Source organism: Pseudoliparis swirei, chromosome 19 (genome assembly GCF_029220125.1).
Source record: "Pseudoliparis swirei isolate HS2019 ecotype Mariana Trench chromosome 19, NWPU_hadal_v1, whole genome shotgun sequence".
Classification (NCBI taxonomy): Eukaryota; Metazoa; Chordata; class Actinopteri; order Perciformes; family Liparidae; genus Pseudoliparis; species Pseudoliparis swirei.
The window spans coordinates 19,634,308-19,652,977 of record NC_079406.1 but is presented as its reverse complement, the minus strand read 5'-3'; the positions used below and the strand labels follow the sequence as shown (position 1 = coordinate 19,652,977).

The 18,670-nt window shown below is 38.1% G+C and overlaps 1 protein-coding gene across 1 annotated transcript in view; it reads left to right on the top strand.

Annotated features, from left to right (window-relative positions):
• tnmd (tenomodulin) overlaps positions 1–18,670 on the top strand; it is a 58,888-nt gene that overhangs the window by 22,104 nt on the left and 18,114 nt on the right. Inside the window, exon 3 of the mRNA XM_056440228.1 lies at positions 15,066–15,206. Coding sequence (XP_056296203.1) covers positions 15,066–15,206 — 141 coding nt within the window. The remainder of the gene's footprint in view (positions 1–15,065; positions 15,207–18,670) is intronic.

The following is an 18,670-nucleotide window of genomic DNA, read 5'->3' as shown; positions in this document are numbered from 1 at the left end:
TGAGGCATTTTAAACATGAAGTGACTCTGTGCATTTATCAATATCAAAATATCCTGACCACATAATGTCTGGCAAACCAAGTGACACTAAGGAGAACAAGTTGAACTCACAAAACGAACACACAGCACATGCACATACTGCAAATGAGCATGGCACATTAGTATAACTGTTTAATTCTGTCATATAAGGTGTTCAAACAGTCAAAGTATTTGCCAACAATGTTACATAACTCGTAAAATGCAATGCAAATAGATATGCAGATTGATTTGCATCTTTAAATTTGTATCTGTACATCTGTATCTATAACTATTGACTCTAATTTACAACGAGTGTATCGTCATTTGAACATTTTTAAAAGGAAATGTATTTGTGAATCTTCCCCTTCTTGTCTAGATTCTTTTGAGAGTTTCACACTAAAGTACAGAAAGTAAATGACTCCCAAAATGTCACGTGACTTGTGTCTTGTAAAACACAAGGTATCATTTTACTTTAAATTCAAATTAATACATTTATAGAAAAAAAAACATCTATAACTTTGCAATAGTGGCTCTTGATTTATTTGTATATTATCATTTGTGAATAATCACAAACAGTTATATGTTAATATAGGATCATATCTTTACCAAAACATCCTCCATTACTATCCACCTTGAATGGCTATTGGGGGGCGATTCCTCTGAATGTACAAATAAGTCTGATTTAAAGAATTCTATGAGAATTTTCTATATTTTGAATATTCTTCAATGCAGCATGATGGTCATTTCATAAATGATGGTCACATTTCAGGTAAAATAGACACAAAGCAGGGTTGGCTTTAGGGCGTGGCTACCTTGCGATTGCCAGGCAGCTACCACGCGGTCTGGGAGTTGTCTATGTCTCGGTCTCAACTTTAACTCTTTCAGAGGCTGTCTTCAGTTTATGAAAGTTAATTGTAACATTCATTGTAGCCTAAACATTTCTTATTCAGCATTTGGTTGTTCAAGTCCCTCCTGATTGCAAAAACAAAATGCTGACAACTAAAAAACAAAAGGTAAAGTAAAGTCACGGTGACTAATTTCACTTTCATACAGGCTATGGATTTTACTGGTTTACAAAATACAGTTTTTATGCGTAAAAGCTATGAAACAGAATTACAGAATTAGTAACCTGATAACAAAAGTGCAATTATGATGCTCTCTTAGTCATGAAAAAGAAACCTGACTTAGAAATGTGTGTGCATATATTACAAATATCTATGAGGGAAACGTAGATCTAATGTAGTTAAATATCCACCCTACATCCACTTTATTAGACAAATACAGTAAATCTCATTGTAATTAATACATTAATCTTTGCAAAAAATGACTTAATTAGCCTCTAAGTAAATTATCAATAAGTGTCTTCAGTCTCCAACACTTGACCTCAACTCGACACAAACTGGTTGTTAATCTTAAAGTGACATATAATCTCTGATGAGGGCATGACATGTTGATACCAATGCAACCTTTTGGCCTCGCATGACATTGCTCGTTTACATCATTCTGAGACAAAACATATTGTCTGCTGCCTTTCTTCATGTTCTCCTCCCAACCAGTGGCAGAAATACATTAATGTGTTCCTTCAAAGTGCTTAATTTGCATCTCGTTCAGGCTGACCGTGATGGACCATGTAGGTTTTGTAATAACTCCACTGAAAAACAGAGTCAAATAATGATTCTGCTGTGTTCGTTTCTTATTTTTTTTAATAGCATGAGACAATGTTCAGCTGCAAAGACGGACCCAGACCATCGGGAGCATAATGTGTTGTGTTCTCCTGTTGGGTCTTCAAAGTATTTTTCAGTGTTATTAAAAAGGAGGACAGAGCAGCACTGACATGAAACCCACACAGGGGCCATGGCAACAGACCAAGAGCTTCTCATCAGTACCAATAGTCCCAGTGTGATAGCCCAGTGTCTCTGCATAGGACTATCACTCCCTATTTTATTGTGTCTTCAAGGCAGAAGCATGGTAAACAATGTTTGAACAATTATGAGCCTGTATGTCTCCCAGAAGCGCTGTCTGGAATTGTTCTAACGGTCTACCTTGTTACAGGCACCGCTGGCTTGTTCTATAAGTTGCAAGGCACAGACAAAGTAGTGGCGGGATATCATGTGTGTTATGATCAAAGAAGAGAGAAGCTCGCACAGTTGTCGTCGCGTTTCCGACTTTGATCATAACAACGAAGCCATTGGAGTCTGCAGCTGTTATTGGTATTTGTAGCTGAAACAGTGTCTTGGCATTTTTGCAGCAAGCTGAATTTATTTATTTACCGACTTTTATTGCTTTATACGCACATTATATTGTCTACATCTTGGCATGCAAATATTGCACTACACACACTGCTGATAAATAGCAAAGCAACTTTCTAATGTCATCTGTTGCTAAATTGGCAGTGAATTAAAAATGTGTCACAAATCCCAATATTAAGTAAAGCAGAGCAAATAGAAAGCATTTTTGCCCTTTTGAAACACAAGAAGTTTAACCTTCATTGACTTTTCACAAAATGCTACTTGGACTTTTTGTGGCTTAAAAAATTTCTGGTTGCGGTTAATGCCATTCATCTGGCCAAATGATTGCATCGCGTCTAAAATTATCCAAATTGCAGCCTTACACCTCACACAAGCTGTTGCTTAAATGCCACTTAGCTGCTGGATCCCAACGTGTGCTCTTGTTGATTTATTAGGAGGTGAAATGGCTGAGAACCAGCAGAGCGACAAGGAGACGTGTCCACTGGAGGTCATTCACCTTGTGACTCTCTGCCTCATGCCTCAGAGGCTTTCAGTCCTTTGTCTGTGGAAGTCTGTGAGATAACAACAATAAGCAACATCATTTATTCAGCTCTCTTGGCAAGCAGCAGATTGTTCTTCAGCTTGGCACAGGGGGCAGGGAAAGGCACACAGATGCAACATGGAACGATATGAAGACAGGGAGAAATGAGAAATGGCACCACACTGTCAAAGCCCAGGCCTTTGTGTCGTTTAACTTCTATACATTTTGTACTACTTTCTACTGGATACTGTGGAAACTATATTTATCTCAAGTTGACTTGTGGTATTTGAGGAATGTTGCATCATTTGTTGTGCCCTAAAAAGGTGGTTTAACACCATCTTTAAAGGCCTTATGAAATCCCTCTGTACTTTCTTACAGTTGGCAGGTGATATATACTCCTGGCCATTTTTGACGTGTTATTGAGGTGAAGTAAAAAGCCACTATTTCCTCTTTCTTGTTATCTGGGGTTTGGTTAAAACGTGTTAAGTACAATTTGGACAGATCTTTGACGGTGCGCAAAATGTTGGAAGCAGATCAAACAGTGGTTAAATGTATGTTCGCGGCTTTTCATTTTCATCCCAGGTTGATGTCACATTGCTTGAGCACATAGGTTTGTGCTTTGTAAAGTTATAAAACTAAAAAAGAAAGGCTAATATTTACTTTTCAGGGAAAAGGTCTGGGGATACAACATATTCCCTGAGCTGCTGTAAAAAGGAAACACAACCCTTTGTTGTTTTCACTTTGATTTTTATTGAGATCATAGAAACAAACACATTGAACCACAATTTGTCCCAGTCCGTGAGTTTGTTTCACAATAGTATGTTGACCAAAAGTACTGAATAGCTCCCAAAGTTCCCCCTACACTCCTCCCTCCTGAATGCAGCTCTATTATAGGCACTGTAGAACGTATCAAGGTGATTTATTGCCAGAGAGAGCTCAAGTTGTTTAAAATGACTGGTGTGATTAGTCATATATGCTCCAGAGCTGAAAAAGCTGTGCACAGTGCTCCTGTAAATTAACAGCAGCTGCAGACTGTAGTCGACCAAAGCAAGGTGGTCAAACGTAGTAAGCGGCAGAGTCGCCGAGGGACGGGGAGAGAAAGTGGGTCATTACATCCCTTTCAGCTACGAGTACAAAAGAGAAGCATATAGGCTACGTTAGAGATTCAGAGGCTCAGTGATGAATCGATTACTGCGATGGAAAATAAAACAGTCGAGGTATGATAGTCTGTGAGTTCTGCCAAAATTCCACTTGAGTTACTGCACAAATATGCTCCATATATTCCAAAAGCCTCAGATATCTCCACGCTCCATTATTCAGACAGAAAGGTTCTTTCAGGAGCACCTTTCTGTTTGAGTAACTGTTTTTTTCCTTCTTCCTCATTATTTTCCCTTTCCTCCACTTTTTATTTAACCAGTAAACGAGATGCAGAAAACTCATTTTGTGTTTTGTCATATGTATAACTTTCTTGCTTACAATCTAAGCTAATCCAATTTTCTTCTAGCGTCATATTTAACAAACAAAGAGTAGATCTACGATTCACTGATATCTTCATCTAACTGTCTGCAAGACAGCAAAAAGGTTTCTTAACATGTTTTATTGTTCCTTTTGAATATTGGGAGACCTTCTACAAAACCTTCTGTACTTCTGGAAAGAACTGAAATAGAAGAGTTCATATGTCTCAGTGATTCTTCACCAGACTGATGGCCATCCGTGCTACCTGACACCTATATGATACCAATCTGATTAAGGACAGAAGACTCAAACCCATTACCTTGGGAGGCTCAAGCATTTTCACCTCCACTATGTCTATATAAACAGCTTTTTTTTGGAGGGATGGTTGTTGATAGACTTACAGTAATATGGTTTCTAGTCTGCTACACATTAAGGGAAAAATCCACTCTCGGATACTCTTACGCTGTTAAGTATCATCAGTTTGTGATGTTTAATGCACTTCAGGAGTGGAGTTTTGTGATGAAATGTCATAATTCCCTTTTTGGCCAATGCACTTTCTTTTAAAGTGTGGCTGCATTACATTCTGGTCCATTGAGAATCCTTTCATCATGGATTTAGTTTTCTACGGTGGATTTGTGTGTTTATTGAACGTCAGTGCAAATGGTGGGCTTAAAAAGAAGCTTTTGCACTTTGCTCCTGTAAGACTGACTCCAAAGTCTGACCTTTATCACTAATGTATTAGTTGTTTAAACTCCACCGTAGCTCTGCAATAAATATCTGAGTTGCATCGTACAGTCTATGTGTTCTGCAAGTTGTCTGTTATAAATTGAAAAATAAACCATCAAGCAACAAAATTGGCTCAGAAGGAAGGTACATGCGAGGTACATTGCCAGCAGCTGTTTGTTTTAACAGTGTTAATGTGCTTTTGGAAGATGGCTCCATTAAGATTTTGCAACTTGACACGTGCAAGCATATTCTTACAAAGGCTAATGACCTTAGCATTTTCCTTAACTGGCCTTCGGCGTTGGCAGCTGTAAAACATTTTACCATCAAATTGATGCTTAAAGTAATTGCTTGGCTGAATTCCCAAAAGCAATTTAACCCCTACGCCAAACTAGTTTTAGCTTTCAAATTAATGCTACATAGGCCACACCACATACTCTTATTGTGATTTTTGTATTGCTTCCAAAAACATTAAGATACTCAAGAGCTCAAGTATGCAACATCAAACGATTCTGTAAGATCAAAACAAGTTAATGTTTTGTTCTGCCAGTCAAATATTCAAGGTTCTTTGGATGCTTTATTTCAAATATCCATTGGTGTTTGTCGATGCTCTTGAAGATAAAACATCCTGCAGATAATCATAGGGCTCAGTATCTTCATTGCTTGCATGCAGCTATTTACCTCCAAATATAACAAAACCACAGAAAACGCTGCTGCTAATTACAATGCAGAAAGGTTTCAGTGCCTTACAAATGTTTATATTTAGAACCAGAGTCTGATATTGCTTCCTCTCATTACCCACGGATACTACATGCTTTGGCTTCATATTTGAAAGATTACTCTGAATGTGCTCCCAACATGGTGGTTGTTGTATATTTTAGGTGAATACAAAATAAAAAGGGGAAAATAATTACATGAAATAAACACTTGTTTTTATCTATAAAACCAGCACAGGTTTGTATCATGACATTTAAGTGTTGCATCACACGGTAACTGCTGGACATTCGGTTGTTCATAGCTATACTGTTTAATTACTGTTGGGGTTGAAAATACAAAACAAATAGCCCATCTTCTAGAGATTATGTTAAGATCCAATCTTTGTTTGTTAATTAAGTGATACATTTCAGGGTCAAGGTAGAATTCATTGTCATTCTCTCCATTCAATCGACAATGCTCAGTATACAGTGGAGCAAGATTGTGTTTCTTTAGTGCTCCAATATAGGCTTCACAAAGAAAACAGACACAATTAAAAACAAATACAAAGACAGTTAAGTGAAAGTAAGTTGCTGCTTGGTACACAAGTTCAGAGCTTTCATGTCTGAGCTCATCGTTTGCATCTTGAGTAGACCACTTACACATGTTGGTTAAGGAGTTGGTGTTTCCTTGACGACAAAAGCAATATCTCAACGTTAGTCTTTAACAAGACTATAATCTTTCCTCGACGAGAACTAGATATTGTATTTCAAGATTTGATAACGGAGGGGAAACGAATGTAACAGTCAGTAAACCTTTTGCAGATACGCTCCGTATCTTCTTTTCAATTATGTTTTTATCATATTTATTAAATTACTTCTTTGCTGATTATGAAGTAAACGTTTTTTGAATGTCAATATACTGTATGTCTGCTTCTGACAAGTATAAAGACCATTTTCATTTCAGCTCTTTTCTAGGATGGCAGTGGCCGTGTATCTCTAAACAGTCTGGAGTCAGTATACTGGTAGGAGTAAATACAAGGAAGTGATTTTGAGGTAATTTGAGGTAATATGTTGGTTGTATAAAATAAGACCCTTTGTTTATTTTTGCAATATATTAAAATGAAGAGTATGATTTCTCAAGGAATTGGAGGGGTGAATTTCAGCTTAGATGGAAATTAACCGGCTAATAGTTGATCTGAAAATGTGTAGCAGAATTTGTAAGTTTAAAAAATGTCTTAAAATAAATGTATGTATGTGGTTTCTTTTGTTCTGTTTTGTTGGGAGTAATCTTTTTTGTTTCTTTCTTTTACCTAGAATTGGTTGTTTAATCAAATGCAGGTTAAAACAACTCAAATGTATACATGTATATATATTTAAAAGATATATGTATATATATATATATATTTACATATGTAAATAAACTCATTGACAAGGACGAGTGTCATCATAAAATGATTGATTTACAGCCGCACACTGTATTTTCACAGTTTGCAACATGTTGCATTGTGTTGTATTCTGCTCGCTGTCAGTTTGCCTTGAGTGAGATTGATGTTGTGCAGTGCCAGTGGGCTCATTTTACCCTGTACCAACTAACTTGATGACGCATTAGTGACTGACCAGTATTTTCTAAATTGAATTCTCTGAGCTGGCGCCTGTCCAGAACCAGCTGCCTATATTCAGGAAGCATCACATGCATTCTGCATGTGTCTGGCAGCCGGAGAGCATTCCTACTTCATTTATCCCAATTCTCCAGGCCTTGGGAGTTGACAGGCTTGGTAATCAGTGTCCACAAGCATAATCCCCATCATCTCAGACACCACACAATCAGATATTACTCTCTCTCTCCCTCCCTCCCTCTCTCTCTCAGATTTTTCAGGTGAGATGTGTTAAAATCATCTTGCGCTTGAAAAAACATCCACATATGCATACCACGCAGTATCTGACAGGGAATATCGATAACATGTGTTTCATATGTGTGAAGGCCATCTGCATCACCGCTGGTGGGTGGTAAATATATACCTGACATAATTATTCCCCTGGCGGATCCTCATTTGCTAATAATATCACCATAGAAACCTGCTCCTGCTCTTCTCTCATCTTAATGTTTTATGTTTGCCAGAATTAGTTTGTTTGTTGTTTGTTAGTTTTACTTCATTACCTGTCATTTTCTCGTGTCTGGTGAAACTCGATAATGTCTTTTTCTGTGTGAGTCTCTTTAGCTGTCTTTATTTAGGAAGGATTAAATATTATAGCAGTAACTGTGTTCGCTTTTATTTGTAATAAAGTTCCACCGCTGCAATGGCAATTTCCAATGTGCCTAACAGAGATATTCTGTTTTTTCTATGCAACTCTAATAAAAACAGCATTGCCAACCAGAGCAAAAAGAGCAACATACTTGGGAAACATTAGTTGTTCCCATGTGAAGCAACTTGAGCTCTGAAAATAAGTCTGGTGCAGGCTGGTTGACAAAGAGGAGCCAGCAGTATACATGAGGAAAACCCTGGGAGAAAGCTTCCTCTGCAGCACTGGTAAGAAGGATGAAGTGATCAACTGACTGTGCTTTTCCATGCCGAGTCAATTTGAGGTGGAGCTTTCCAGAACAAACAAAGAAACAGATGATTTATTTTCTACCTGACAGACCGACTCATTACAGTTGTTTCTGTAAGTTCTCCTATCTCTGGTTCTGTGATACATTTATAAGACACCTGACACAAGCTAGATTTCACTGCAAAATAGTGGCCAATAATAACACTTCACTGGTGGAAATTTGCTTGACATTAAGCTACAGATAAAAGCTGCATAATGGGAAATAAAACAAACGTCTGAAGTCTTCACCAGTTTGACATTACACAAACAACAATGCAACTTCTGGCACGCTACAACAGAGTATCTAGAGACATCAAACTGTGTGTGACTCAGCACGCAGACAGCACGAGTTTCTGCATTTTCATTGTCAGTGCAACTCAGGAATCTTCGTATAAATCACTATAGGAAATGTCAGCCTCTTCCAATCAAATATGGCTCAGTGGTCCATTCTCTTTCAATGTAAAGCAGCTCGAGCCAGTTAAAGGCACACGGTGTGATTCAAATGTGATCTCAAGGGTCGGCCAGATAATATCAGTAGAACCGACATTCAGATTCCAATCAACGATTGCAGGATGGTCAGAGAGGCGGCCATTGTTATTTTCATCGCTGCCATTGTGATTGCTGTAGTTTGTTAACGGACATAATACTGACTATAGACACTATAGACACAAAATACCAGTCAAACTCAGTCCTTCAATAATTCCATACATACTGTATGTAAATAAACCTGTAATTTATATTGTCCAAAAAAAATTACGAATCATATAGGAAAATCACAGTTGTTACTAATAACATTAACAGTGGCTCTGTTATATGTAGGTGTCCCAATAAGCCATGGCAGTGAGCCAACATGAGCAAACCAGGAACCTGAAACTGGAGCCGCCACATGGACTTCAGCTATCATTCATTTTATTATTAACAAATGTTCTTTTTCAACTGTGTCAACATGTATTCTGCCTTTTCCATTGAGGAGGTTAATATTGGTTGGTGTATACATTTAGTTTCATAATGTAAATTCCATAGAAAACATCTACCAAATTAGATCAAATTTAAACCAAAGACAGTGTTCACAAAATAATGTTTTCTTGAAAAGAAATCTCTTGCAGCCATGCAAATAATTATCCAACAGTATTGGTAAGTTACTGAAGATAAATTACATTTAAAGAGGGTGCTGACAGACAACCTACTTCAGAATGAGGATTATTCTGTCTATAATATAGACTTGACAATATATTTAGAATAAACTCTCACACTTTCTAAAAATATGGTATACTACATGGCGTTCTATACAAGTTTTGCCACAAATCTGAAGGTGTTTTAAAACCAGCGAGGACTTCAAAGAGGACTAAAAGCAAAAGGACACGATGTTCTCCGGCGGGACTGTCTAAGCTGCTGCACACCTCGATCTATCACAGGGATGCCTATGGCTCCCAGGAGACCCCGCTCCACAATCACCCCCTCCCCCCCACCTCCACCGCCATCACTACCCCGCCATGAGTGACAGGCATCTGGTTCCGCATCACTGGAGCCTCTATCTCCCAACCCTCAAGGACAACTAAGAGGACATCTTATCATCAAGTCATCTCCCTCATTTTCATGGCTGCCTCCTCCATAGATGCACATATGCACACATGCACACACACACATATAGAAGCTACTGCGACCCACTCACCTGTAACAACATCAACATGACCTTTGCTCAATGTCCCCGGGTGCCACATCAGAACCCGTTCGCACAAACAACCCCGGCTGTGCCTGCCGCTTCTCGTTCACTCCCTTCTCTGCGAGTCTGTGTTTGAAACCATCGAGGTGATGTTGTTAAGAACCACTTCAGACAGAAACCTTGAACAGAGGAAATAAACAACACATTGTCTGGGAATGCTTCTACACAGATCGCCGCACAGTGCTGAGCTTGAATATCATCACCTTCCTAAAATCATGGCCTATGTCATTTTTTGACAAAAATATTGTTTGCCTAAATCATCTCCTCGTGATACTGGCCACCTCTGGTAAAATCGCCTACATCCTCAGTTGAACACATCATGTGATTCTACCCCTGTAGTATAATATATCACAATATAATGTGATCGATAAATGATCAAGTTTTTTGCATTTTTTGTGTAAAAATGACTTTATTTTAGGAAGGTGATGATATTATATTTTCTAAAATCTTTATCTCATACTGGAGAACGGTCTGAGGCGCCGTGCGATGAGAGGGATATCGGCTGCTGCTCCAGAGGGATGACGGACAAGGCTGTTTTCCAAATAAATAACTAGAATGGCTTTGCACTAATGTTTCATGGCAGTCAATGTGCATTTCAGTGCGGTAACTGCTTGTTTGTTATGTAAACTTTAGGTGTTCAAATACATTGTTCAGTTTTCTAAAATAACAATAACACCCAAGTAACATCATCGAATTGCTGTTGCTGCTCATAATCAGTTATTAACAACTTGTGAGTTGTTTTTGCACTTCGATGTGTTCTTAGAATTTTATATTCAGGTGAGACGACAAGGCGTGGATGCTTGACTTCAGATTACAGTTTGTTGCTTCTGGGCGCAATAGCTTTTCAATTTTGATAATGTCAAATCATAAAATGTGATTTCAGAGAGCTCTGCAGTCCTTAAAATAAATGACTTGATTCATTAACTAAGACAGAGATGTGATACTTATGGATAGTTCTTCTTATGGAAGTTGTAGCGTTAATTACATAGAGGTTTGAAACATATAGTTAAAGCTGCACCAGTCAGTATTTTCATATTAGCAGTTAAAGAAAATGATAAAGCCACAGATAATCATCTACAGAATATGGAGTTCTTCCCCTTAGCTTCCTCCTCAGTTAATTTTCTTGGTTTCACAGCCTCCGAAGTTATTCTCCTTTCCCAGCATCATTTTCAAAAGCATCTGGAGCCGCATCTATACTCGCTGTAGAGAATGTTACCAGTTCTTACCCGGCTGCCCCTGTAATTCTCCCAGGTCATTTAATTCAGTTAGGAGAATGAATATTGTACTTACAATCATCAGGTGGTCCAACTAAATGTGTATCCATATCTGCCGGATATGTAAACACATTTTCCATTCCAAGTTTACAGGGTGATAATATAATAATGTGTTTACAGCATGGCGCAATGTCCTCAAAGAGGCCGAAAGAAATATAATAATACAAATCTAAAAGTGTTTGTATGTTAATGTATGTTGTATTTGTCGATCTACAGCTTTGTAACCTTACTAAATGTATTTAAAGTTGCACACATTGAATACATTTGATCTTTTAATAGAGCAAACAATAATAGGAGGACATTGATTAACAAGCATGTACAAAGCTCTTGTATATTTTTTAAACTTATAGACTGGTTAGTTTTAAAAGTTCAGACTCCTTACTTTCTTCTTTGGAGCTTTCCACAGCATGCCATGGTAAAATCTGGGTTTTCTCTGTTGTCATGCAAATAAAGAAGAGTTGGTTCTGTCATGTGTCACAATTACTGGCTCAATCGATTCCATCCAGGTGTTGGCCTACTGTGTCACCATTGTGTATGATTATATTACGAATGTAACTGTGGCACTGGGGTGTGTTTAGGCTCGGCTGCAGAGTGGGTGGAGCGGGGGTGTTGTTCAGGGAACGGTGTCGGGACCAGGTATAATTGGCCTCAGCTGGTGGTTGATTATTAATCAGCCCAGCTGGGGCCAATCTGTGTGTGTGTGTGCTTCTGTCCTCATAAAGGAGCAGGGACTGAGGAGCGGGAGAGTGGGGAGCAGAGGTACAGTCTGCTGGAATAAAGTATATTACCGAATATATCCTTTGGTTCTTGGGGGAAGAAACCTACCTGTGACAGCCATGAACGTGTTACAGTAACTATATAACTATGTTGTCTCATTTTCAGTGTCTGATTGAGCTGGTATTTGGACTTGTAGTTAAGAACTTTGACTATATATATGTAATATGTAATGTAAATATAATAAATCATGCATACTGCAGCTTTAATGTGGCAGCGGCCACAAGAGTTTCAAATGTATAAAAAGTCTTTGTGACCAGAGTAGTTACACAGCGGCCTTTCACAGTCTTTGTACAGAGACTATAGCGTAAATTGGAGCCTCTCCCGTGTGCTGGCCTTTTATCTGCCTGTTCACTGTCATGTGGGAAGCTAATTAACGTTCACACAATGTTCTAAAGGTTGTGCAGCCAAGTGACAGTTTTTGTGAATTTGCTATTTAGAAATGGTACAAGATAAGTAAATTAGGTGAAACAAGCCGCCTTTAAATCTCCAATTGCATTTATTCAAACAAACGTACAATGTAAATAATGAGAGTCAGCAGAAAAACTAATTACAACAATGAACATCATTACAATGAGGCAAAAGAGTGTGTTGTGTTCTAAAATCTTCCACTTATTGCAGCATAAATCACACTGCATGTTTCCCAATGTACTGAAGCACAAGAAAGTATCAAAATAGGCTGTACAGAGGAGATTAATATTCTATTTTCCGAATGTCAATTATGGTGCACAGCAGCAGCTTTGGATATTGAACCAGTTGAAGTCAAACTGTTGTAATACATTATTATCTATTTCAACCTGGTGCAGTGGGGAGATTCTCACCGTTGGATTTTCATCAAAAGTGATAGCCTGCTGAAAATGTAATTCACTGTTTTAGTATGAATCAATAAGCCTCCCGAATATATTCCCCCATTCCACCTTTATGTTAATATAAAAGAAATGCTCAAATAGAACTTTAATTCACCACTCAGACGTCCAGACTGTTTAATAGCCTGAATTTTATCCATAACTGCTCAATTGACACTTACATTTCAAGCCTATCTTAATTTGGCTTCTCTTGACGATTTTAAGTTCTACTTCTCTTTGGAGCCGAGGCTACTGTGACCCATGCTAATGGAGATGTATATGCCAGTGCCGTTCCAACAGTAATCTTCTATTAAGAATGATATCCCATTTGATTATTATTACTCTGTTCTTTCACCAGAAACCAAAAAAGCAAAGTCGTTGCTGTGTGCGATTCAGTGTATTTAAATGCACTGCGTGGAAGCAAGCAGACACAAAACATGTTGAACAGAAGAGTGAACAGTGAAAGCTAATAATGCGTTAGAGCGTTAGAGGACATTCAGATGTTTCTGATGAGGGATTTAAATCCCGATGGACGCCCATCCGAGTGTATTCATTAATCATGCGTCTCATTGGTGAGCCTCTGATTTGCCACTGAGACAGATGAAGATGAACTCAGCAATATATTTCTCATCATAACACAACACTCGCATCAATATTAATCGCATATTTTCAGCTGGTGGGCATGAATAATTTTTCAGACAGGGAATTTTAAGAGCCATCCATGCGCGTCCATGAACAGTACACAAGCAAGCAGTTGTGATAAACAACACGGCTTTAAGGCAACAGTGAAGCGAAGGCGTACCAGAGATTCATAAGCTCTTCATTTGACTGACTTCCGGCTCCTTCTATCAATACATTTTGTGATTTAACTGTACAGCTCATCACCAAAACTTTTGTAATTGCAAAAGTGATCATTATCCCTGATGTTAGTTTATAAATACAGCAGTTTAGATGTCAGTTAGATGTTGTGTTTGAGACCATTTTTAGGATATGTAGTCAGTAGTGTAGCTGCTGTGATGTTTTGTGGGGAATATTAAAAAAATATCCTCCCTTTGATACTTTAAAGCTGTTGTAATCAATGTTTGAGATGACTAATTCTACACTTAAGGGGTCCCTTGTAGTGACAAACCAACAGATAATTACAAGCTTACATGTCCATAAAACTGTATAAAGGGACAGTATATCAATATGTGTACTGGCCACTTAAATCTATTAAGAACATTTATTTTGGGAGATTAGTATTTTAAATAATGTTATACTTGCCATATCCTATGTGATGTTAGCATGTTAATCAGACTGAATTGGTATTTCGTAATTTAGTTTGGCGAGTGTTCATGCCAGCAGCTTTAGTTTGACTTATTTTAATCAGAAACAAGTGACATATTGCTCCAGTTGTTTTTGTTTCCATAAGTTAAGAATTTGGCCTTCTTTTAAAATCTTTTTAACCCCAGCTTCTGTTTAGGCTTCTGCTCGGAAAAAACATACACAATTAAAAAAGGGTGTATCTCCTCTACCACAAGGGCTATTTGATTAACTTTTGCGTTAGAATACAAGTTAACACTTGTGAGAATACTCCAGATGTGTAGATATCAGCCTATTATGTTACTGGTTGGGATTAAATAAAGATGGCACACATTTAAAAAGTTACAGGTTTGGCTGTTAAAAAGCACTTATTATTTTGATTATCTCTTTGGAATGGTGCAGCTGAAAGGTTTAAACTTCCTCAGCATCCTATCAAAATATTTGAAGAGTATCTCTGCAAAGTTTGACTTCAACAAAGTAAAGCAGAACCCAAAAAAGTGCTTTTTCTTCTTCTAAACTTCAAAAGGTAAGCAGAATTTGCTGAGTGTAAAGTGATGAAGCGGTTTTTGTTGCTGGGTTCTTTTGCTTGGCTCTCCGTGTGGGTTTGGTGTCAAAGATTTTTTTAACTATGTGATACTTGAAATACGTCTTGTACTATTGTATGAGTTGGGTTTGGAGCATTTTGAAATGGCTTACTGATTATCGTAGCTTATGTTGTGATGTTTAATTTGATGGTAAACATTATTCTATTATTTTTGTCATTATCTTCCTGCTTTCCCCTAAACACCACAGCCCTCAAATTTGGGGGGAGTGGGGGTTAAAGGTGTTTCCCATTCTTTGAGACAAAACAATGAAATAACCATTGGTACACCACAGTCACAGTACGGTTTGTGTCCTTACAGGTGTATGACCACCATTACAAAGCTGTGTTGGATGGAGTGGAGAGAGACGGCATGATGGAGATTGACCCAGTACAGCGCATTGAGATTTTCAGAATTGGAAACGGCAGCGAGGAGGTACTTGAAGTGCACGACTTCAAGAATGTAAGTTCAAAGGTCAAACATATTTCTCCTCTTTTGTCACTCAGTGAAAACAGGTGTTACAAATGTTTTGAGAAGCGAGATAATGGAAATTATTCTCAGTGAGGTGTACCCAGGGATCAGAAATATCAGTGACTGGAGTCTATGTGAATATATATGTTTGAGTGCAAGCCGATTCTCACAGCATTATTTACTGTGAGATGTTACAGGATGCTACTCATCCCAAACAAAAACCTACATGGAGTTATTATTTGTGCTCTCTGTGAATCTAAAATGGGTCTTTATGATGGAAACCCAGCAGAGTGCTAGAAAACTTTAACCTCTGCAATCAATCTTCAATTCTCTCTCTCTCTCTCTCTCTCTCTCTCTTTCTCTCTTTCTCTCTTTCGCTCTCTCTCTCGCCCTTCCTCACCAAGCACCAGCATGTGTCCCTCTTACACCACACTCCCCACTCCCACAGGCGCATAAACACATGTGCCTGTTGCTTGTCCCACTTCCTGTTAGTGGAGCACAGGCCCCGAGGACATTTGTTTGATTCAGTGCTCCACCGTGGAAGGCTAAGAAACAAGAACGTGAGCAGAGTAATTCAAACCTCAGTGATTTGTTTTAAAGTAAAAGAAACCTACGGAAAAACGATAGCTTGTACTAAGAGGTAGCTTGTGTCCGGATGTTAGAATAGATTTTTTTATATAAAAAAGGGGCTGCTGCATGTTGTTACACAGACCAAAGCCACCTCTAAAACAATCTCAATCAAACCTAAGGGCTGTGTGAGGAATGGGAAATGAGGGGATTATACCACCAGGTCCCTGGACCACAGGCAAAATCCCCTCGCTATCATTTCAGACCAATACTAACATGGAGATTTTACATTTTTTTTTAATCATAATGGTTAAATGCACATTTAGGAAAATTGGCTTTAGACTGCTTTTGTGTTACATCACAAATGAGTGTATACATTTATACATCAAGAAGACATTTTGGTTGAAGTTTGGTTTAGTCGTAATGACACATTGTTTTTTTCTTTGGATGATGTCCTCTGTAAACTTTATCATCATCATCATCATCATCATCATCATCATCATGTGTTTGTCCATTAAGGGTACCCTTATTGTGTAGTTGCCTATTTTAGACTCAAGCACATGACCATGACGCCTTCATGTATTTTCTTGAAGGAATTCACTCTATTTTTCACATGGAAATTTGTTCTGGCCAACTCATTTTCAACTTGTACAGAATGTAAAATGTTCAACAAGTCCACATGATGTCATCAAGCCAATTTCTCAAGGCGAGAGCCTTGAGTCCACTTGGACTAATCATGAGTCACACAATCTCTAAGTTTGTTGTAAATATATTTAAATGTTTGTATATTCATAGATGTTTCTGTTATGTTACCAGGTCATTCTAATGTTGAAGCCCTCATATGTGCAAATATCCATCCACTATCTATACCTTCTTATTCTTAGGAGGATCACAGGCATCTCAGGGCCGTTGCTGCCGCTCCAATTGAGCGGGAAGCCAGGTACCTCACAGGAGATGCAAATAAACTAAACTGCATGTTTTTGGACTGTAGGAAGAAACCAGAAGACCCAGTGTGTGCCATCCTGTATGTAAAGCAAAGGTCACTAGGTGGTCCAGGACACAGAGCTATGGCAAATACTGAGCGTTTGTCTTTCAGCTTTTTTATCCTTCACAGCGCTGGTATAGCAGCACAGCAAACTCAGACTAATTGCATGAGTGGTAAATTATACCACCCACGGACAAATTAAGAATTATATATTTTGGCTAATTTAATTGGAAAAGGTGAACTAGCCATAATATAAATGTGCTTCCTTGTCAGTAACAATTATAAAAATCAACATGACTGCTGAGACAATACAACCCTGTATCACAAAAATTACGTTCCCCCAGACCTAAAATGCAATTTGCAGTTACGTTTGACTGAAACGTATTTCTCTCCAAATTACGTTTGACTGAAACATATTTCTCTCCAGATTACGTTTGTATTTGACGTATTATAATTACAAATACGTCTCTGATCAACGTATCTTTGCCGTTTGTTGTCTCTCTTTTCTACAATGCTGTTATGAATTGGAAAAAGCGTCCTCTAGTCTTATTTATCATTATGTTATATGTTGTTTCGCCTGTGTATTATGACAGCAATAAGCATTGTAACGGATCATATGAATTGGCGTGAAGACTTACTGCTGGTGACTCTCCTTTATTTTCTTTCTTTAGGTGACAATACATTAATTAAAACTCGTAAACTATCACCACCTTAACAGAGTTAGTCCCATACGGGTCAAATCAACTATTAAACTTGTTATAAAATGCGCATCTGTCCGTAATCTATACCATAAAGTTCGCATTTTAACCTAAAAAAAAAGTGCGCTTCCTTTTAACCTTTCAAAATAAAAGTCAGATTTGTCTGTTAAGCGGAAGTAGTATAAAACGTCTATATTTATTCAAACAATACAATATAAAAGGCATACATCAAAATCAATAAGGTAAATGCTAAACAGTCAAACAACTCAAAACAATAAACCCTTCATGGGGTTATTTACAGGCGTGTTTACTTCTCATCAAACAAAAAGAGCAGGTACCTGGAAAAATCTGAGAAATAATTTGGGAATTGTGAATAAAACATGATTTACCCTTTAACTTCCACTGATATGCATGCAAACTAATACATCGTTTCACACACACACACACACACACACTGACAGAAACACATAGACACTCACATACGTACACACACACACAGGCAGAGACACACACATACTCACACACACACACACACTCTCACGCACACACACACACACACACACACACACACACACACGCACACACACACACAGACACACATACAGACACTCGCATACATACAAACACAGGCAGAATCACGCACACACACACACACACACAAATACACATGCACACACACGCATACTCTGCAGACTGACCCTTGACCTCCCAATTGTCTCTCAGATATAACCCTACTGCTTTATATTAAATATATTATATTTACCTAAATATAATACTTTGAGGTCGTGGGGGGAATCCCCTCCAAAACTTTCACGAGAGAAAATTGTCACCATGCCAATAACCCTTGTACGATCCTTAAAACCAGTCTTTTAGTTAATTTTTCATACTTTCAATCAATTTAAAGATCTGGATTATTTTCAGATTCAAAGAAGGGCATCTGAATATGAATATCCTAGAGTTTTGGACCAATAGCTCTGAGCTAAGGGCCCCCAAAACAGGTCCAAAGGGTCAAATTGGGCCTTATTCTCTTAAATTTGCATATTTTTTGACAAGTGCAAAAATGGCCATAATCTTCTAAATATTAGTCCTGGAAATCCCAAATTGAACACAGACACTCAGGACAGGGCCTACAATGAGGTGATGGGGTGAAATTTCCTCCGAAACACCCACAAGAGTTAATTGGCTGTCTGAAATCCAGGACTTGA